Source organism: Zalophus californianus, chromosome 1 (assembly GCF_009762305.2).
Source record: "Zalophus californianus isolate mZalCal1 chromosome 1, mZalCal1.pri.v2, whole genome shotgun sequence".
Lineage (NCBI taxonomy): Eukaryota > Metazoa > Chordata > Mammalia > Carnivora > Otariidae > Zalophus > Zalophus californianus.
The window spans coordinates 97,986,593-98,010,053 of NC_045595.1; the positions used below are offsets into that span (position 1 = coordinate 97,986,593).

At 36.2% G+C, this 23,461-nt stretch overlaps 1 protein-coding gene across 3 annotated transcripts in view; it reads right to left on the minus strand.

Moving 5' to 3' along the window:
- XRN1 (5'-3' exoribonuclease 1) overlaps positions 1-23,461 on the minus strand; it is a 107,462-nt gene that overhangs the window by 48,667 nt on the left and 35,334 nt on the right. For all 3 annotated transcript variants that reach the window (XM_027583131.2, XM_027583130.2, XM_027583129.2), the window contains exons 16-21: positions 21,346-21,515; positions 20,048-20,168; positions 19,853-19,951; positions 13,733-13,836; positions 10,940-11,071; positions 1,744-1,906 (exon numbers count right to left, since the gene is read on the minus strand). In XM_027583131.2, coding sequence (XP_027438932.2) covers positions 1,744-1,906; positions 10,940-11,071; positions 13,733-13,836; positions 19,853-19,951; positions 20,048-20,168; positions 21,346-21,515 — 789 coding nt within the window. The remainder of the gene's footprint in view (positions 1-1,743; positions 1,907-10,939; positions 11,072-13,732; positions 13,837-19,852; positions 19,952-20,047; positions 20,169-21,345; positions 21,516-23,461) is intronic.

Below are 23,461 nucleotides of genomic sequence, written 5' to 3' on the forward strand. Positions count from 1 at the left end.
CAGGCATAGAAAGGGGATGAAATCTCGCCCAAGGTCATACAGCTAAAAAGTCAACTCAGGCAGTCTGTGTTCTTAATCACTACACTATACTGTTTCCCAAAATTACAGGATCAATACACACTTTAAAAAAATTTTGTCTCCTTATCACACCCAAAATTACAAACACAAAAGCAAATGCTTTTTTTTATTTATTTACTAATTTATTTAAGGCAAATATTTTTTGGAGAATAAAACTCTAAAACTGCAGGCTGTTAGGCTAATGCTGGGCTTTTTCATTAGAGATTAAGTTTAAAAAAATAAATAAATAAATAAAGACAAGTTCCCTAATCATACAGAGTGAGTGTCTGAGCATATAATAATCCTTTTAAAGACTACAGTTTTTGTGGTGGTTCAAGATGGCGGCACAAGAAGATCCTCAACTCCTCTCCTCCCATGGATACACACTGAATCTTCAGCTACGTATGGAACAATTAGCTCCCTCTTAAAAAGACCTGAAAACTAGGTGAACAGCAACTCCACAACAAAAGACTAAAAGGTACACATCGATATGGTTAGGAGAGGCAGAGGCACGCTCTTGCCAAAAACCCCACCCCTGATGTGGAGACCCACAATCAGGAGAGATCTCCTTCTTGAGGAGCAAGGGGTTTGTGTTCCACATCAGGCACTCCAACCCTTGGAAACTCCACTGGAGAGACAGGCCGCCAAAGTATCTGGCTTTGAAACCAATGGGGCTTATGTCCAGGAGACCCAAAAGGCTGTAGGGAATGGAGATTCTACTTTTATAAAGGGCTTGTGTGCAGACTCACTGGCCCTGAGATCCAGGGTAAAAGCAGCAGTTTGAAAGTGCCTAGAAAACATTCATTTGCTAATCTTAAAGTGTTTGCCAGAGGGACAGGGGACTGTTGGGACTTTCTCTGGGCACAGAAGTGCTGGCAGGTGCCATTTTTTGTGTTCTTCCTTTATTTTGCTAGCATTGGCAGGTGTGTCCTGCTGAAGCTGGCAGGCACACCCCATCCCCATGTATATATATGTGGTCTCTCTCTCTACACACACACACACACACACACACACACACTGGGATACTACTCAGCCATAAAAAATAATGAAAATCTTGCCATTTGCAACAACATGGATGGACATGAGGGTATTATGCTAAGGGAAGTAAGACAGAGAAAGACAAATATATGACTTCAGTTAATATGGAATTTAAAAAACAAAACAAATAAAACAAAACACAACACAAGTAACAGATACAGAGAAAAGACTGGTGGCTGCCAGAGGGAAGGGGTTTGGGGAGATGGGTGAAATGGGTGAAGAGGCTTAAGGGGTACAAACTTAGAGTTATAAAATAAATAAATCATAGGGATGTAATAATGTACAGTGTGGTGACTTTAGTCAATAATAATGCACTGCATATTTAAAATTGTAAAACAGTAAATCTTGAAAGTTCTCATCATAAGAAAAAAATTTTGTAACTTTGGTGACAGATGGTAACTAGACTTATATTGGTGATCATTTGGCAGTGTATACAAATATTGAATCATTTTGTACACTTCGAAACCAATGTCAATTATATGTAAATTAAAAAAAGACTAGTTTTTTCAGATTATATTAAATCATAACCTCCATTATGCATTGCTGCATTAGTCTTCTATTTATAAATATTAAATATGATATAGTCTTTTCTTTATACAGTGGGAGTAATGTACATTAAGATACAATTGAGATTTGATGGACACTTACCTTTACAATAGTTTGATAAACAAAAGGAAGAACTTGTTTTGACCATTGTTTCTCTAGACGAACTTCACCATTTTGATTTATTTGGTATTTACGACCTGTGAGTAACTGAGCATATACAACTGCAGATGTTTCATTTATTATTATTCCTTTCCTTCTTAGGTAGCTAAAAGAAAGAATAAAAAATAAATGTAGATATGTATGAGTATGTATATATTCTAGGATGATAAACTACCAACTCATAATCAAATATTTAAATAAAATTTAAATAAATATGCTAGCAGTTCTGAGTACCTAACTTAAAATTTTTTTGCATTAGTTTTTTACTGTATGGATACCTCTCCCAATGCCTGTGTGATTAAATGAGAACTCGTTTAAGTGCTATAAGAAATTCTTTTTTTTTTTTAAGATTTTATTTATTTATTTGACAGAGAGAGACACAGTGCTAGAGGGAACACAAGCAGGGGGAGTGGGAGAGGGAGAAGCAGGCTTCCTGCTGAGCAGGGAGCCCGATGCAGGGCTCAATCCCAGGACCCTGGGACCATGACCTGAGCTGAAGGCAGATGCTTAACAACTGAGCCACCCAGGCACCCCAAGAAATTCTTGTGTTTCATAATCACTAGCATGGGGATAACAAAAAAAAAGTGAAAATAGCAAGTGTTGGAAAAGATGTGGAGAAACTGAAACACTTGTACATTGCTGGTGGGAATGCAAAATGGTGCACTCACTGTGAAAAGCAGTTTAGAGTTCTTCAAAAAGTCTAGCAATTCCACTTCTAGGTATGTACACAAAGAACTGGAAAGGTACTCAAACAAGTATTTATAAATGAATGTGCATAGCAGCATTACTCACAATAGCAAAAAGGTGGAAAGAACCCAAATGTCTTCCAAGAGATGACTGGATAAACAAAAGGTGGTATATCCATACAATAAAATATTTGGCCATAAAAAGAAAGAAGTACTGATACCTGTTACAATGTGTATGAACCTAAAAAATATGCTAAGTGTAAAGAAGTTAGACACAAAAGGCCACATATTATATAGGATTCCATTTCTGTAAAACATACATAATAGGTGAATCCAGAAAGACAAAAAGAGGTTAACAGGGGCATTCAGTGGGCCTTTGCAATCTCAAGTAGGGGTCAGCAAACTACGATCATGAGACAAATCTAGACTGACTCCAGTTCTTGTAAATAAAATTTTACTGAAACATAGTCATCAATTTATTTACTGTCTATGATGGCTTTTGTGTTACAACAGCATAGTTGAGTGGTTGTGACAAACACAAACAAGTTGTGACAAACTTACAAAGCCTAAGATACTTACTATCTGGCCTCTACAGAAAAAACCTGCCGACCTCTGATCTAAAGATAAAATCATTCTTCATCCAAGGGATATTATTCTATCTCCTTTCCATTTTTTAGAGAAATATTAGAAATTAACTATACTCTTTTCATCTCTTCGTGCTTTTGTACTATGTGCTAAAGGAATCCCTCAGCTTCAACTTTTAACTCACTGACTGAATTTTCAGTATGCCTGTATTACTATTCAGACCATCTACTGAGCTCATTATAACATAATTTAAATTTTTGTATTTTGTGTTTTTATATAAATATATGTATTATAAAATATACACTATAAATATAGTATATAGATGAATGACATTATATATATACATGTTTTTTTCATAGCAGCTGATACTTTTATGTTGTTGTTCTCAATGGTAGCCTTGGTCTGAAATAAGCCACACCATCTTAAAAAAGAAACATAAGTTTTCCAACAATTTTTGAAATGTAGCATTCTGCTACCATTTTCTTTTTTTTTTTTTAAGATTTATTTATTTATTTGTCAGAGAGAGAGAGAGCACAAGAGGGGGGAGTGGCAGGCAGAGGGAGAAACAGTCTCTTTGCTGGGGAAGGAGCCTGATGCGGGACTTAATCCCAGGACCCTGGGATCATGACCTGAGCTGAAGGCAGACACTTAATTGACTGAGCCACCCAGGTGCCCTCGACTACCATTTTCTAAAAATTCAATGGGAAAACCTACTACTTTCACTCAAAAGTTATTTAGCCAGTAATCTTGCTACCAATATGACAAGGATATCTCGAGAGAGGAAAATTATCTGCTAATCTTTCTCATGAAAATAAAAGCAAAAATCCTAAACAAAATGTAACAAATTGAATCCAATTACATATAAAAAGGATAATATATCATAGCCTAATAGGATTTACTCCAGGAATTCAGGGACAGATTTATATTTGAAATTCAATCAACATGATTCACCAGATTAAAAGAAAAAAGGAAAAATCACATGATCATTTTGACAGATGCAGAAAAAAATTGACAAAATCAGTACTGATTAATGATAAAAACTCTCAACCAACTAGGAATAGAAGGAAATTTTCTTTATCTGATAAAGAATATTGATTGAAAAAAAACCTTCTATGGCAATCATATTTAATAATGAATTATTTAAGGCTTTTCTCTGAAATTGAGAATAACATCACAAATCAATAATGAAAATTACAAATAAAAGACAGTGGGACACCTGGGTGGCTCAGTGGGTTAAGCCTCTGCCTTCAGCTCAGGTCATGATCTCTGGGTCCTGGGATCGAGCCCCACATCGGGCTCCCTGCTCAGCAGGGAGTCTGCTTCTCCCTCTCCCTCTGCCTCTCCCCCGCTGCTTGTGCCTGTGCTCATGCTCTCGTGCTCACTCGCTTGCTCTCTCAAATGAATAAATTAAAAAATCTTAAAAAAAAAAAACAAATATGAGATAGGTAATCAACTCAGAAAAAGGGCAAAATATTTGAACAGGCATTGCACAAAAGAGCATATTCAAATGCCTCACAAATATGAAAGGACGCTCATCAGGGAAATGCAAATTAAACCAAAAGAAATATCACTATATTACAATGGCTAAAATGTAAGGGACAATAATAAGCACTGATGAGGAAAGAGATAAAAGAAATTCTTATAAATTGCTGGAAGAATGTAAATTGATACAATCACTTTGTAAATCTTTTCGGTGGTATCTACTAAAGCTGAGCTTAAGCATTACCCTATGAAGCAATAATTCCACTTGTAATTATGTACCTAACAGTAGTGCATACATATGTATTCACTATAAGCCCCAAACAAGAAACAACTGCCCATCCAAAAAAGTATGGATAAATTGTGCTATATTCATACAATGTAATCAGTGAAAATGAACAAACTAAACTATAAGTAACAACACAGATGAATATTAAAATCACAGTACTGAGGAAAAGAGGTCAGGTTCCAAAAGAATACATTATGTATGAATCAATTCATACAAAGTTCAAAATAGGAAAAACTAATCTCTAGAGTTATAAGATTTATTTATTTGAGAGAGAGAGAGTACATGCGAGTGCACGCGTGTATGGGGGGGGCAGGGGCAGAGGGAGACGGAGAAAAATCTCAAGCAACCTCCCGGCTGAGCGTAGAGCCTGACCCGGGGCTAGATCCCAGGACCCTGAGATCATGACCCAAGCCAAAACCAAGAGTTGGAGGCTTAGCCGACTGAGTGACCCAGGCACCCCTCTCTATTTACTTTTGCTTTTACCTTACACTTTTATTGCTTTGGGGTCAGTGTTGTAGTCAGTATTCTCTCTTTTTTTTTAAACACCTGTGTTTGTTTATTTATTTAAAAGATTTTATTTATTTATTTGACAGAGAGAGACACAGCAAGAGAGAGAACACAAGCAGGGGCAGTGGGAGAGGGAGAAGCAGGCTCCCCGCAAAGCCAGGGAGCTTGATGCCAGGCTTGATCTCAGGACCCTGGGATCATGACCTGAGCTGAAGGCAGACGCTTAACGACTGAGCCACCCAGGCGCCCCACCTGTGTTTATTTATTTTTAAGTAAACTCTACCTCCAATTTGGGGCTCAAACTCACAACCTTGAGATTAGAGTCACGTGCTCTACTGACTAGCCAGGTGCCCCTAGTCTGTATTCTTTCTTTTTTAATTGAAGTATAATTGGACATACATTATATTAGTGTTATTTTACCATATAGGGAGACTACAAAAATGGCACCTGCCAACTTTGGCACTAGCAAGGTAGAGGAAGAATGCAAAAATGGCACCTGTCAATGCCTCATCCCTGGAAAGAATTCCAACAGGCCCCTGTCCCTCCAACAGTTACCTAAGGTTAGCAAATCAATGTCCTTCCCATATGGTCTTGGCACTTTACAAACTTCAGCTTTTACCCTACGAGGGTCTTGGGATAATTGAGTCCACGTGGGAGCTCTTTAAGAGAAGACTCTCCATTTCCCACAGCTCTGTTTCTCCTGCACACAAGCTCTATTGGTTTTCAAAGCCAGATGTTTTGGGGCTTGTCTCTCTAGTGCAGGTTCCAAGGGTTAAGGTAACTGATGTGGGGCATTAAATTTTTAAAGATACTTACTATATCTCTTTTCTAAATTATAAACAAAACTATCCTTTAACTTTCTCTTATGTAAAATGAGTTAGTACTTAAAAAATAATTCTGTATTTTAATAATTTATTAATAATTGGTGTTTATCACCAATCCTTTGGTAACCACATTTTTTTGGTTGATTCATCTCTTGCTTGTTTGAGGTACAAGGTTTTGGAACTCCAAATTATCTTCCAAGTGCATCATCTTCTCCATAGCATCCCATAAAGTACTTGTGTCTTTCTTCTTGTCTTCTGTCTTTCTCCAATTCCTAATCCTTTTCACTCCATTATATCCTTAATAGCAACCTCTTTAACTGAAGGTATCATCAGTTCTCTATGTAGCCCTCTCAAGGAGTAGCTGTTTGTTTTCATACTGTATATGGGCTAGGAGAGGGTGTTGGTGTTCTTACAACCCACTGTGACATTCAAATCCTTCATAGTAAACTACTCTACTCTTTTCTATTCTACCCTTATGCCCACCATCTTCCAGAATGCCTTCAGTGTTTACATAAATAACTTACCTAAAACCTCAGGAATTTAGTTTCACAATCTCCTTATTGCCAATAACCTTCTTTTCCATCCCACTTCAGCCATCTAATGCTATGGCTATGACTTGGGTCATGACATCACCCATAATGGGTTCACCTCCCAAATCATTAATCCCAACATCTTATTGTCTAAAAATTTCTCCATCCAACTTGCTTGTTCAACCACTTTATGATTAACTTAATTTGGGATCTCCAATCCACTGACCCTTTTACTTTCTCTGAAACTATTAACTTAACCTTCTACTTTCTTTACTTCTCTTACTATCCCACTTAGATTCCATTGTCCACTATTTAGTAACATTCCCACCAATATCCTAAACTTCTTTGCCTCTTTGTCTTTTCATTATATCCATCTAGCAAAATCCAGTGCTAGTTAAATCTCTCTGCTTTTTCTAGGCCTGTAACTGATCAACTTCAAAAAGGGCCCTCAATATTGCCTATAATTCAACCATGTTTTTCTGATCAACTGATACTCTTCCATTTTCCCCAAGGACTATTTCTTTTTAAAGTTTATTTATTTATGTAAGTAATCTCTACACCCAATATGGGGCTCGAATCATGACCCCACGATCAAGAGTCACACATTCTTCTGAATGAGCCAGCCAGGTGCTCCCCCAAGTACTATTTTCAAGCCTCCTCTACTTTACTCAAATTTGAGACCAACCTCCCTTTCCCTGACTCCATTCTCAATAGCTAAATTCAACATTCACTTTACAAAGAAAACAAAAGGCATCCAATGAGAGCTTCTCATCTGCCCCATGCCAAACACACATACCAACCTATATTTGTATACCATCCTGTTTAAAATAGAGGAGCTACCTTTTATATTTTTTAAGAATCTATCTTGTTCCATCCTTCAAATATATTGTTGTCTTTCTTTTGAATATTGCACCTCTCATTTGTTTTTACACATGATCCTATCTCTCTGAATAAACCAAACACAAAGTCCTTCTTCAGCTATGTCTTAATGGTAGTTTTCATTAGAAAGGAAATCTGTTACATAGGAATACAAAAAAGTATCAACATTGTCTAATGTACTTAGAGGATTTCTAAAAATAAAATCACATAATTTGGTACTCATGGAAATATGTCATATGCTACGTTCACAAAAAAAGGATGTACTGAACTTAGGAGAACATGTCTTGGTTAGTAAGATATATGGAGAGATAAGTGAAATAAGTAGGTTCTACATTCTTGCTGTAGAAGTCTTAGAGTTAAGGATGGTCTGCATAAGCATTACTCCTAATCATTAGAGCCACGAGATCCTCATGCTGATATAATGTGCAAAATCACAAGTAAAGTAAACCAAACCCTCAGGGGAAGAGTACGAGAGGCCTTGTGAATTTCACCTTAGAAGACAGATTATAGAAGAGCTGGGGAGGTGTAGGAGGAGGGGACAAAATGTGAGGTGATTTGAGGGAGGAATATGGTGGTAAAAAAAAAAAAGCAGTCTAAGAAAGTGGTAACCAGAATAAATAAACCTGCTTATGAATCCACATAGCCTTGTCTACCCTACTTGGTTAACAAGAGATCCTGAACTGGCAGGCACTAAAAATCATTCTTTTGTGTGAACCAGCATACACTGCCATCAACTTCAGCAGCAGTGTGCTGCTTTGATTGTTATCTCTGCTCTTTGTGGCCATCATAGAAGATCAAGACCATCCATACGGGAAAGAATAAGTAGAACAAGGGGTCAAGAGTTTTTGGTTTACTTCACAACTGAAGTTTCAAGTCGTTTATTCCTATTATGTTTCCATTTCTGTCACTCTCAATCATTCCTCCACCCATACTAGTCTGGCTTACAGCCCCACTGCTCAATCAAAATTGCTCTTGCTTAGCAGCATCTTCATAACATTTGACATGACTTATTCCCTTATTCTTCACTCTTTTTCTTTGACTTGCATGAGGTAACTCTTCCCTGGCTGTTCTACCTCTCAGATTGCCTCGTTCTTTTTCCTTTGTTGCCTCATCTTCCTCATCAGGGTTCCTTTTTGGTTCCAACACTCCAGCCACATTGGTCATTATCATTAATGTTACACATGCTACTTTTCCACTTGCCACAAGACTCTGTATGTACCTTTTTCTCATCCTGAAACATGCTCCCGTTTCACTCTTTGCCTAACTCCTACCCTACATTCAGATACCAGTTTAATCAACATTTTCCTCTGCTAAGTTTTCTCTAAGGCAAATGCCTCCTTAGCTAAGTCTAACTCTTTTATATGGTCTCAGAGAACTACTCCTTGAAAGCAATTATCATAATTACAGTTTGGTCAAAAATTCACACAAGATGGGGCACCTGGGTGGCTCAGTTAAATGACTCTTAGATTCGGCTCAGGTCCTGATCTCATGGCTCCTGAGACTGAGCCCTGCATTGGGCTCCATGCTCAGTGGGAGTTGGCTTGGATATTCTCTCCCTCTGCCCCTTCCCCCACTCACACATGCACTCTCTCTCTTTCAAATAAATAAATCTTAAAAAAAAAATTCATACAAGACATTAATGCCCATTTCTCATCTACCAGCCATAAATTTCATAAGTGCAGGGACTGTGTGATTTTTAAATTTTTTTTATTTTGTTATGTTAATCACAATACATCATTAGTTTCTGATGTAGTGTTTTCATGATTCATTGTTTGCATATAACACTCAGTGCTCCACGCAGTACGTGCCCTCCTTAATACCCATCACCAGGCTAACCCATCCTCCCACCCCCCTCCCCTCTAGAACCCTCAGTTTGTTTCTCAGAGTCCATCGTCTCTCATGGTTCATCTCCCCCTCCGATTCCCCCCCTTCATTTTTCCCTTCTTGCTATGTGTGAGTGTGGACTGTGTGATTTTATTCACCATGGTATCTACAGTGCCAACTACTAAACCTAGCAAGTAATAATTGTTGAACACATGAACAAATGTCTAAACTCTTGTAGTATTCTGAATGAGTTTCTTTTCAATCAAAGGAGTCGAACAAAACAATCTCTATTCACTTAACAAAACAATCTCTATTCACTTAAACAAATAAATATATATTTATTGAGTGACTTAGCATTAGCCAAGGAATGAGAACAGAGTAATAACAAAAACAGATGTGGTCCCTACCCTTACGGAGCACACTATCTAAGGAAATGGTCATTAAAGTAATCACACAAATAAATTTATTATTGTGATTTTTATTTATGAACTATAAAATAAAATTCAGTGTAGTATGAACTATGACAGGGATATCTAATTTGTACCGTCAGAAGGCAAAAATAGCTCTACCTCCCGAGAGCTACGTTTATCTTGTTTTATGTTGGACTGTTTTTTTTTAAAGATTTATTTGTTTATTTGAGAGAGAAAGAAAGTGTGCAAGTGTGAGCAAGGGGAGGGGCAGAGGGAGAGGGAGAGAGAATCTCAAGCAGACTCCATGCTGAGTGCAGAGCCCAACATGGGCTCGATCTCACAACCCTGAGATCACAACCTGAGCCGAAACTAAGAGTTGGATGCTTAACTGACTACACCATCCATCCTACGCTGGATGGTTTTTTATTGTCTTTTTACATTTTCCCTGTTTACTCATCTTTGAATAAGGATATTATAGCCTGGTATTGGCTCCAAAATTGTATAAGAGGCATCTCCTTAAAGTCCCCATTTACCAATGGATGTTATAGTTTTAACAGGAAGGGTAATGGATATACATTTCTAACACCATTCCATGTGCTATTGCCAGTCTCTATTATTCTGTTTTGGTTTAGAGAATTCTAGTACTTGGATGAAGAAAAGATAAGTCATGGTGGGATCATGGAGTAGGGCTAGTGTCTTAGTTATTTGGCTGGTATAGACCTAGCATTTCTGAATTCAGGGGCATAAGGGACTTAGGTGTAGGGAAGGTAGGAGAGTGAGCAGGTGAGGAACAAAGGAAAATTTTCCTTCCTATTTTCAATACTTACATGCGGCCAAGAAATTCAATGGCAACCTATTAACTATTATTAACTGTTATTCCTAGTATTATATGATTGTGCCTTTTTTTGTACATGATGAAGTATTTTAGTGACAAACTGGGCAAGGCTATAACTGCTCCTAATCAGGTATTATTTTAAACTAGAACTCATTGTTTTCTTTGGAACATAAAATAAAGATGTAGTTAGTATTCATAGTGATTACTATGTTAAGCAGGAAATAAGCTTGAGAACAAGTACATTAGATCACATTCTAGTTCTATGACATTAAATACATTTATGACACTCACTATTCTGAAATTCCTTGTACTTCTTTTGTCCAGTTAGATTGTTCCTTGTCTCCAAGATGGACCACTTTAGATGGTGGGGCAGTTCTTCCCAAATAAAGCTTCTGTGTTCCTGGAGGTTCTTCCAAGTAAAATCTTAAAAATTAAAATAAAATTAAAATTATATTACCCCCAAATTTATGGTTTAATATAGTGTTCTAGCAGTATAAGTCTTCAAAGTGGAAAGGTTTCTACGTGGTATAACAGCACAAAACCAGGTGTCTTTTTTTTTTTTTAACTATAACATAAATTTTAGAAAAAGGACTTGTAAAAATTTTCAAATACAAAAATTTTATTTTCTCTTTAAAAAAACTACATAATAAAATATAAATTTTTAAAGAATTAAAAAAATATGCTCAAATTCAATAAAGTATTTTTGCTAAAAAGTTTAACTTGATTCTGATCAAGCCATTATACCTAACTTCCAGTTGACAAGAAATATATGGGATGGAGGACCAAGTTAAATGACCCTAAGAGGAGACAACCAGGTAAATCCAAAATTCTACAAAATAACTGGTCCGGACTCTTCAAAGAAAGAGGCAGGGATGTAAGCTTAGTCAGCCAGGTCCCAGGATATAAAATCAACATACAGAAATCAATTGTATTTCTAATACTAGCTGGGGAAACTAAAATTTAAAACACAGTATCATTTATAGTTGCTCCAAAATAATTTAAACACTTAGATGGAGTGATTCCTTCTGCCTTATTTTTCAAAATTGTTATTTTTGTTCTTTGCCTTTCCATATAAATTTTAGAATACATTGTTCTGCATCTATAAAAATCTGGGAGAGATTTGATAAGCGCTGCTTTAAACTTATAGACTTGGTATCTTTACTATGTTGAGTCTTTTGATCCAAACGGATCTCCATTTATCTCACCATTTATTTCAATCTTTCTTTCCTCAGTGTTTTGCTTTTTTCAGCATACAGATCCTATATGTAATTTGTTAGATTTATACCTAAGACTGAGACTTATATATAGCTACAGTAACAAGACAGCGTGGTACTGGCATAAAAACAGACATACAGATAAATGGGATAAAATGGAAAACCCAGAAATAGACCCACACAAATATGCTCAACTGATTTTTGACAAAGGTGTAAAGGCAATCTAATGGAGGAAGGGCTGTCTTTTCAACAAATGGTGCTGGAGCAACTGAACATTCATTTATAGGCAAATATATGAACCTTGACCTAAACCTCATATCTAATACAAAAATTAATTCACAATGGATCATGGATTTAAATGTAAAAGGATGAGGTAAAATTATAGGAGAAAAGCTATGGGACCTATGGCTAGGCAGAGTTCTTATACCAAAAGCATGATCTGTAAAAGAAAAAAACTGATAAACTGGACTTCAATAAAAAGGGAGGGGAATTGAATTCTGAGGATTAAAAAAGAAAAGAATTCTCAAGATTTCTTGATACCTCAACAAAAGCAGATACCCACAGAAGAAAAAAATTCATAATGGCACTGATCTCCCATCAACAAAATTATATGATAGAACACAACTGGAGTACGCTTGCAGAGAACTAAGGAAAAAGGACTGGGCCTCTAAAATTCTAAACCTATGTGTGAGGAAAATAAAAACAATCTCTTGAATATGTAATGGCTCAGAAAATGCAACATTTTCTCTGAAAAAATTACTTTTAAAGGTTCTAGACACATGAAAAATAACAAAATAACAACAATCAGACTAAATTTACATGAAATAAAGATAAAAGATGACAAAGAATTGTCTAAATAATCATTGACAAAATGATCGTGAACTTGAGTAAAATAAGAAATTATTTCTTAAATAGAAGCTATGTATTTTTAAAAACTGATGTATTATTTAAATAAAACCTGGGGGATGAGATCTTGCCATTTGCAATGACGTGGATGGAACTAGAGGGTGTTATGCTGAGCAAAATAAGTCAGTCAGAGAAAGACATGTATCACATGACCTCACTGATATGAGGAATTCTTAATCTCAGGAAACAAACTGAGGATTGCTGGAGTGGTGGGGGATGGGAGGGATGGGGTGGCTGGGTGATAGACTTTGGGGAGGGTATGTGCTATGGTGAGCACTGTGAATTGTGCAAGACTGTTGAATCACAGATCTGTACCTCTGAAACAAATAATGCAATATATGTTAAGAAAAAAAAAAAAGAAGATAGCAGGAGGGGAAGAATGAAGGGGGAATCAGAGGGGGAGACGAACCATGAGAGACGATGGACTCTGAAAAACAAACTGAGGGTTCTAGAGGGGAGGGGGGTGGGGGGATGGGTTAGCCTGGTGATGGGTATTAAAGAGGGCAATGTTCTGCATGGAGCACTGGGTGTTATACGCAAACAATGAATTATGGAACACTACATCAAAAACTAATGATGTAATGTATGGTGATTAACAATAAAAAATTTAAAAAAATAAATGAAATCTGGGAGGGGCATGGTAAAGGTCAGGTTATATATGCTATTCATTCTTGTTAGAGAAATATATTTGCTAAATGATAATAACTGCTAGCAAAAAATTAGGATATAGAACTTTCACGTTATTAAAAGGAAAAGAAAGCAAAAGGGAAAAGAAACGCATCTAAAATATTTCAGCGATGTACTATGGTTGAACATCAAGTGGTGTGATGAGAAGACTTTTGTTTTCACTATAGAATGTAAATATTTTTACAGTAATTATATCAGTTTTAAAAAGTATCATTAAAAGCCATCAAGTAAGCAAAACAAATATGAATTTAAAAAATATACATCAACTCTTACTTACTTAGTTTCTCCATCTGATATACCAACAACTCTAGCTTCTTCAAGATGAGGCCAATTAACAAAGACAGACTTTCCAAGCACTGATGAAGCTATATTTTCTACGCTCTTAAAGTAAAAGCAGAAAAGTTCACTCATGTTTCAGGTCCAAGAGAAAAGTTTACAAAGGCAAAATTAAAGAATTAAAAGCTGGCTGTGTTTATAAAAGTCTTTAAAATCAATAAAAACCTCAACTTAATAATTAAAACATATAAAATACCATTTGCTCACTCAAGCCATTTATTCCCTACAGTTCCTGCTCTTCTCAACTTTACTCTCCAACTAATTATTCCACCCACTTGAATTCAGTTAGTTTTCTTAATTTGCCTTCTCTAAGTTGTACCTTTATTGCTAACTACTCTATTTCTTTCTAGCACGTTTCCCAAGATTTCTGTTTATAGAGTTTTATTTTTTTTTTCCTTTCCCTTATTTTTTTATTAACATATAATGTGTTATTTGTTTCAGGGTACAGGTCTGTGATTCATCAGTTTTATACAATTCAGAGTGCTCACCATAGCACATACCCTCCCCAGTGTCCATCACCCAGCCACCCCATCCCTCCCATCCCCCACCACTCCAGCAACCCTCAGTTTGTTTCCTGAGATTAAGAATTCCTCATATCAGTGAGATCATATGATACTTGTCTCTCTCCGGTTGACTTATTTCGCTTAGCATACTACCCTCTAGTTCTATCCACATCATTGCAAATGGCAAGATTTCATTTTTTTGATTGCTGCATAATATTCCATTGTGTATATATATATATATATATATATATACCTCATCTTTTTTATCCATTCATCTGTTGATGGACATCTAGGCTCCTTCCATAGTTTGGCTATTGTGGACATTGCTGCTATAAACATTGGGGTGCACATGCCCCTTCGGATCACTACATTTGTATCTTTGGGGTAAATACCCAGTAGTGCAATCGCTGGGTCCTAGCGTGGCTCTATTTTCAACTTTTTGAGGAACCTCTGTACTGTTTTCCAGAGTGGCTGCACCAACTTGCCTTCCCACCCACAGCGTAGGAGGGTTCCCCTTTCTCCGCATCCTTGCCACCATCTGTCGTTCCCTGACTTGTTAATTTTAGCCATTCTGACTGGTGTGAGGTGGTATCTCATTGAGGTTTTGATTTGTATTTCCCTGATGCCGAGTGATGTTGAGCACTTTTTCATGTGTCTGTTGGCCATTTGGATGTTCTTGGCAGAAATATCTATTCATGTCTTCTGCCCATTTCTTGAATGGATTGTTGATTGTTGAGTTTGATAAGTTTTTTTATAGATTTTGGATATTAGCCCTTTATCTGATATGTCATTTGCAAATATCTTCTCCCATTCTGTCAGTTGTCTTTTGGTTTTGTTGACTGTTTCCTTTGCTGTGCAAAAGCTTTTTATCTTGATGAAGTCCCAATAGTTCATTTTTGCCCTTGCTTTCCTTGCCTTTGGCAATGTTTCTAGGAAGAAGTTGCTGTGGCTGAGGTCGAAGAGGTTGCTGCCTGTGTTCTCCTTTAGGATTTTGATGGACTCCTGTCTCACATTTAGGTCTTTCAACCATTTTGAGACTATTTTTATGTGTGGTGTAAGGAAATGGTCCAGTTTCATTCTTCTGCATGTGGCTGTCCAATTTTCCCAACACCATTTGTTGAAAAGACTGTCTTTTTTCCATCGGACATTCCTTCCTGCTTTGTCAAAGATGAGTTGAGCATAGAGTTGAGGGTCCATTTCTGGGCTCTCTATTCTGTTCCATTGATCTATGTGTCTGTTTTTGTGCCAGTACCACACTGTCTTGATGATGACAGCTTTGTAATAGAGCTGGAAGTCCGGAATTGTGATGCCACCAGCTTTTGCCTTTCTTTTTCAACATTCCTCTATTTGGGGTCTTTTCTGATCCCATACAAATTTTAGGATTATTTGTTCCATTTCTTTGAAAAAAGTTGATGGTATTTTGATAGGGATTCATTAAGTGTGTAGATTGCTCTAGGTAGCATAGACATTTTCACAATATTTGTTCTTCCAATCCATGAGCATGGAACGTTTTTCCATTTCTTTGTGTCTTCAATTTCCTTCATGAGTATCCCGTAGTTTTCTGAGTACAGATCCTTTGCCTCTTCGGATAGATTTATTCCTAGGTATCTTATCGTTTTGGGTGCAATTGTAAATGGGATCAACTGCTTAATTTCTCTTTCTTCTGTCTTGCTGTTGGTGTATAGAAATGCCACTGATTTCTGTGCATTGATTTTATATCCTGCCACTTTACTGAATTCCTGTATGAGTTCTAGCAGTTTTGGGGTGGAGTCTTTCGGGTTTTCCACATAAAGTATCATATCTGCAAAAAGTGAGAGTTTGACTTCTTCTTTGCCTATTCGGATGCCTTTTCTTTCTTTTTGTTGTCTGATTGCTCAGGCTAGGGCTTCTAGTACTATGTTGAATAGCAGTGGTGATAGTGGACATCCCTGCCGTGTTCCTGACCTTAGGGGAAAAGCTTTCAGTTTTTTCCCATTGAGTATGATATTCGCTGTGGGTTTTTCATAGGTGGCTTTTATGATATTGAGGTATGTACCCTCTATCCCCACACTCTGAAGAGTTTTAATCAAGAAAGGATGCTGTACTTTGTCAAATGCTTTTTCTGCATCTTTTGAGAGGATCCTATGGTTCTTGTTCTTTCTTTTATTAATGTTTTGTATCACACTGATTGATTTGTGGATGTTGAACCAACCTTGCAGACCGGGAATAAATCCCACTTGGTCGTGGTGAATAATCCTTTTAATATACTGTTGGATCCTGTTGGCTAGTATTTTGGTGAGAATTTTGGCATCCATATTCATCAGGGATATTGGTTTGTAGTTCTCCTTTTTGATGGGGTCTTTGTCTGGTTTGGGGATCAAGGTAATGCTGGCCTCATAAAATGAGTTTGGAAGTTTTCCTTCCATTTATATTTTTTGGAACAGTTTCAGAATAATAGGTATTAATTCTTCTTTAAATGTTTGGTAGAATTCCCCTGTCCTTTCCTTTATTTTAAGAAATATTTTTGTTGTTTTTACCCATCTGTCTTTAACACTTTATTTTAGTATGAATCTGTTAAAGCCGACCAAGTTTACCTTACCCTCTGCCAATCCCTTCTTATTAGAGAGGAACTATGACCAACTTAAAGTACTATTCTCCAGTATAAACATTATGGCACCAGGAAGCTTGCCCCCTCCTTTTCTCAACAGCAATGGCACTTATTAGTAAAGGGTGGCCCAATGACTTTAATTCTGAATGAAATTACTTGGTGAGAAAATAGGTTTCAGTGAAATTAAACTGAAGAGCACTGACCCGTAATGTATTACTGTCCATAATAATAGCCAACATTACTAGAAATAATGTTTAGCAAGAAACCTAGGTTCTTAGTTCTGTTGCTAACTCCATTTAAGTTTCTTAATTTGTAAAATTAATGAGTTGGAATAGATGCTTTACAAATTCTACCCAGTTGTAAAATTCCACAGTCCTATCATTCTCATGATTATTTTTCTCATGGAGACTGAGAAAGGTGACAAGAATAGCAGAAATGTCTAGAAAAGGGCTATTATTCATTTTTCATATCACATAATCAGGTAACAGAATCTAAGAAATCTGACTTCATTTCAGTTTGTAGTTGGTATAAAGAAGTAAGAACCCTTAGACTTAAAATTAGGAATCATGGGTCCAAATTTGGGTTCTATGTCTTTCCAGCTATTGAATCGTAGGCAAATCATTTAAATTCCACTGAGGCACAGTTTTCTTATATGAGAATAAGAAATAACATCTACCTCACAATGTTTATTTGGTGATAAAATAATATACACAAAAGCTTTTATAAACTATAAAATGCTGTATAAATATTCTGTATGAAATAATAGGTAAAAATTCTAGTTTTAAAAGGAAACTATCATTATTATTGGTTAAACAACAACTTTGTGGTAGCAACTGAAATTTAAATACAAATTCTCGTTCTTTTATTATGCTTAATCATATTAGCAAATATTTCTCTAACAATTACAGATGACTATTTTTAGACTTTTTGTAGTAACTTTCAGTTATATTTAGACATTTCTTGATGTGAACATATAAAACAAAAGAATGACTATTCTGATAAATAAAACAAGTTTCAACATTAGAACTAGGATCCTGTAATTATCTTTTTCCCTTCCATACATCTCTTTCTTCTTTCTTTCTCCCACTCTTCCCTATAGTTTTTGAAGGAAAAGTCATTTCTCAAATTAATCCTCAGATTAAGCCTAAAATGAGATCCCTTAATACCTCACATGGGGTTTTGTTATCCTTAAGATTCCTTCCCTCTAGTGTCTTTAAGACCTCCTTCCTCCATTAGCTCTACCTCTCTCCTTTTGTATGGATTTAGCTTGTTAAACTGTCTGTTTAACCTTCAGTTATGTTTTAGACTTCTTTTCAATGATAATCTTCCTAACCAAGGGCCTAATTCCTGCTACTTCTACTTTCCATCTACCTAGACCCACCAACTGGTTCTTAAGAGTTAGGAATGAAATCCTCAAAGGCCAATAATGATGCCTGAAGGATAAATTCACAGACCTTGTTTTAGTTTTTATTCTTCTTGCACTGTATGTAGTATCTACTTCATGCTTCTGTGATATTACTTAACTTGGAAATCATTCTCTCTCACCTCTCTGAACACTATTGTCTTTTTCATTGGTTCCTTCTCCACCCTTTATAACTATGGGTATTTCCTCCTGCTGAGATCTGAACTCTCAGAGTCAATTTTCTTCAGGAAAATAAGCCACAAGGCCTCAGCCATCACTCCTTGCTAATGACTCATATATCCCTACTTCCCTCCAAGCTCTAGCTCCAGGTATTAATTGTGTATAAGCAGCCTTTCTCCACTGAGGTTTTTCATCCGAACCACAGAACACAAAAAATAATTTGACTATTTTCTCAATTCTCCAAAGGATGGTACACAACTAGTCCCACTCTAAACGTACAGAATATAAATTAATCTACTACATTCAAATGGATGACTTAGGGCATTAGGGTTTAAATCTCTTGTGGAACTCTTTGTTGAGAAAGGCTGGCAGGGCAGCACCAGTTAAGCATCCTAGCATTGCCTTAAAATTCCATCATTATTTATCATTAATCCCCTCAAGCCAGAGACTTTCCCACTTTAACTTCCTTATTCCAATAAACGGCAATTATTTTCTAGTTAACCAGGCTTGAAATCTCAGTCATATTTAGTATTTTCTTCCTCTTTTCATCCTCTATGTTTGAACAAATGATGAAACTTGTTGATTTTATTAGTCTTATTCATCCAGATCTATCACTACTTCCAGTTTTTGTCCTTACCACCTAACACTTTTATAACCACAACCTCTGAACTTGCAGGCTTTTCCATTTTCTTCCATTTCTCTTTTGTGCAATTTACTCTATTATATTGCCACCAAATTAATCCTTATGAAAGTACGATTTCAAGATAACAGTTATGAAAAAAAAAGTCCAAACTCCTTAGCCTGGTATTCAAGGTCCTCCATAATCTGGCCTCAATCTGTTTTTTCAACCTTATCTTCTACTACTTCCCAACACAAGTCCTCTGCTTCAGTCAGGTTTATCTATTCCTTCTCCTCAAATACATCATATTTATTCTAAAAAAAGAAAGAGTATTAAGAAAAATTTCAGACATACAAAAAGGTTAAAAAGAATAAGATAATGTATCACACATTTATTTCCAGCTCAGGTTATTCCTTTCAACTAGAATACCCTTTCCCTAGTTTTCTCTCTGTGATAATCTTTTTCTTAGCACCCAGCTCAAGCCTAGTCTCATTTACAAGGCTGTACTTAATCTTCAGCTCACGTAGCTTATCTCCTTTCCAAAATTCATGGAGTACTTTTTGCTCATTACATCACAATTATACATTTCCTTTAAAATTTGTGTAAATGTTTCTTTCCTTTTTCCTTATTTACAATGAACTTTTGGAATTACTACATGTTATATCTCTTTGGTAAATTGCAACTAGAACAGTTTTATGTATAATAAGAACAGTTTTATGTATAGTTTTATGTATAACACTTAATAAATATATAACAAAGAAAATACTTACAAGTTCATCTGATTCTGCATTCACTAAGATTTCTAACATCATGTTTTCTCCACGACTGCTTTGCTGGAATACTTGAACCCCACTTTTCTTCAAAAAAAACTTTAAAAGAATTCAGAGAATTTAATTTTAATTCTTTCTCCATAATCACGTTACATTCAATAAGGTGAAAAAATTCTGAACTAAACAGCCACTGACTTTGTGTTTGATGTGTTTCAGGGTAGGAAATCCACAGAAATACAGTGCCTTCTGGTCAACCCTGGTTATTTTGTTCTTGCTTATGTCTACACGCCAAGCATCTAATGATATTATTTTATACCTAGAAAATAAATCAAGGAATTTAATTCAAAATTCACACACTGCAAGCAATCACAGTTTTTCAGTATTCCCTTGAATATTTTGCAAGAGTCATCCATGCTTTTAAGCAAGGGAATGACAATCTGTCTTTCAAGACAAAGAAAATATACAGGGCGCCTGGGTGGCTCAGATGGTTAAGCGTCTGCCTTCAGCTCAGGTCATGATCCCAGGGTCCTGGGATCGAGTCCCGCATCGGGCTCCCTGCTCCTCGGGAGCCTGCTTCTCCCTCTGCTTCTCTCTCTCTCTCTCCCTCTCTCTCTCTGTCTCTCATGAATAAATAAATAAAATCTTTAAAAAAAAAGAAAATATACAGCAGGGCAACCCAGATTCTCTGTTAATATAATTGGCTAGATGCAACTACGCCTGTAGGTTACTGAATGGAAGTTTTCCCCATTAACTTAAAATAAAACTATATATATATATATATATATATATATATATATTTAATTTAGAAGTAAAAGAACATATAAGGCATGTTATAAATCTCCATATCTCCCATGTTCTATAACCCAGATGGAAAATCAACATTTTATAATGTCTATTCATCTTTCTCTTTGCTTTAACAAAAAGGAAAAGCATAACTGGGAGATGTTCACTTTAGGTGCCATCTGGGTAATTTGCAGCGAAAATGAGAGAAAAGAAAAAAAAAATGACATTTTAATGAGGAAGAGAAAGTAGAAATGGGTTTGAGGCAAGAAATTATAGGACCTCTTTTGTTTCTTTTTTTCTTCTTTCTGGTTGGGTGGTTGGGAATGTAAGAGGCAAAGTCACAGCACATCAAATAATGCTAGGAGCAGACACTGACAATGGAAACAAAAATTCATACATCCTCTTGAGGTGGGGAGGGTACAGATATACACTAGGGAGGAAAAATTAAAAAAAAAACAAAAAACAAAAAACCCAACTTTAACAGAAAAGAGAGAGAGAGAAGAAGAATCTGACCAAAGCAGAGAACTACAATTGTGAGAGGGAGATGCTAGGGTCTTTGACAAGTTGGATGTAACTCATCATCAACAGACTGTAACTATCAAAAATTATTTGTTAGTTCTCCAAGTAGATATTCAAAGCTTCCCCCTCCCCTCCTCTTCCCCCCAAGGGGAGCTCCTTGCTGTTGTTGAAAAATTACCAAGTAACATTACCTTGTACAACAACGTTCTATGGCAGGGAACTTTTCTGGCCATGGTGACGGGTAAGTGAACTCTGTGTCTCTATCATACCAGCACATTAGGCACTCACTATGTTGGTTTCTTTTCCTTTCTTCCTTTTTGAGGGAGTGGTTACATGTTTCCATGGCTTCCAACAATCGCTTCTGAATTTAAAGATTGAAGAGAAGGGTTAAAAGTATAAAATTTCTGTAATCTCAACATACAGAATAGATCTTTTCCCTCAGTACACAGAATCATTATTTGTGTTCTTGAAAAACAAAAATCTTAACTAATGGAATTCTTTTCCATTTTATTACATGAAAAACTGTTTCAAAGGGCCCTAGAATATTGCTTGCCACAACAAATTATTCTGAACCTATTATTCCAACAATAGGCACTAAGTGTGAAGAAGAACAGCAGAGAATCGGGGCGCCTGGGTAGCTCAGTTGATCAAGTGTCTGCTTTCGGCTCAAGTCATGATCTTAGGGTCCTGGGGTCGAGCCCTGCATTGGGCTACCTGCTCAGTGGAGAGTCTGCTTCTCCCTGTGCCTCTCCCCCCAGCTTGTGCTCTCTCTCTTGCTCACTCTCTCTCAAATAAAAAAAAAATCTTAAAAAAAAAACCAGCAGAGAATCAAATTTTAAATGTGAAATTACCATAATTATTATAGTTTATCATAACTCATAAAGCATTAATCTCTTACTTTACAAATTCTGCCACGGTATAGAAAATATTTACCTCTCCAAATTATCTCATACATTTAATTAATTTAATTAAATATATTTTAATTTAATTTAATTACATTTAATTCCAGTCAGAATCAAAACTGTTAAAAAAATTTTTTTAAAGGACAAAATTATGTTGGTGTTCATATGGAAGAATGTGTGAACTGCAAAAACTGGGAATCTGTCTTACTAGATCCTACCACTTTTAATAAAGCTACTGTAATAAAAACACTTTAATATTGACACAAGAAACCCACAGACCAGAGGAACAGAATAAAGAGGTCAAAACAAATTTAAATCTATGTCAAACATAGTATTTCAAATATTTAAATAATGGTGTTGTCATAACCACTTATTCACCTGGAAAAAGCAGCACATACACTTCCCAACTTCATACCATATACAAAAACATGTATCAGAGTAATAAGACAATGGAAGTATTAGAAAGAAAATCTAGGAGAGAGTATCAGTAATTTGGAGTGATAAACTCTTATTTAATAAGAGTGGAAAAAACCTAACAGTCTTAAGGGAAAAGACATTTTTAATATTTTTAATTTTAGTTTTTAGAAGATTTTTATTTATTTGAGAGAGAGAAAGAGCAAGAGAGAGCATGAGCAGAGGGAGGGGCAGAGAGAGAAGCAGACTCCCCGATGAGAAAGGAGCCTGACGCAGGGCTTGCATGACCTGAGCCAAAGGCAGATGATTAATCGACTGAGCCACCCAGGCGCCCCAGGAAAAGACATTTTTAAATAATAGAAAATGTATGTGACAGAAGATTCATCAACAAAACAAGAGACAAATGCCATGCTGGGAAAGAACAGTCCTATCATACAAAGAACTGACAGAAATCAAGAAAGGAAAATGAGGGGAAGGATATAAACAGGTAATTTACAGAAGGGAAAATACAAGGGGCAAATACACATATAAAAATATACTCAAGTTAGGGATCAGAGAAAAAAATGTGAATAACAAAATGGCACCCATCATCAACAGATTGGCCAAAATTAAGTGAAGCAGTAATATCTAGGTTTGGAGAGGCAGATAAGTAGGCACTAAATATTGGGTGAATTAGACTAGTCTTTTTGAAGAAGAATATTCCCTAAATGTAAAAATATACATTCCCATTAGCCAAGCAATCCTGCTTTTGGGAACCTATGTTAAAAAAACAAAATCTCCCAAACCTAAGACTGCATAAACAAACAAAAAGAATACATGAATACGCAGGTAGTATATTATAGCATTATGTACAGTGACAAAAAACATGAAGATTCACACGTTGCAAAATTAGTACAGAGTGTTCTCATGTACCTTTCACCCAGCTTTCCCCAATGATAACATCCTACACATAGCATCAGTACATTATCAAACCCAGGACACTGACATGAGT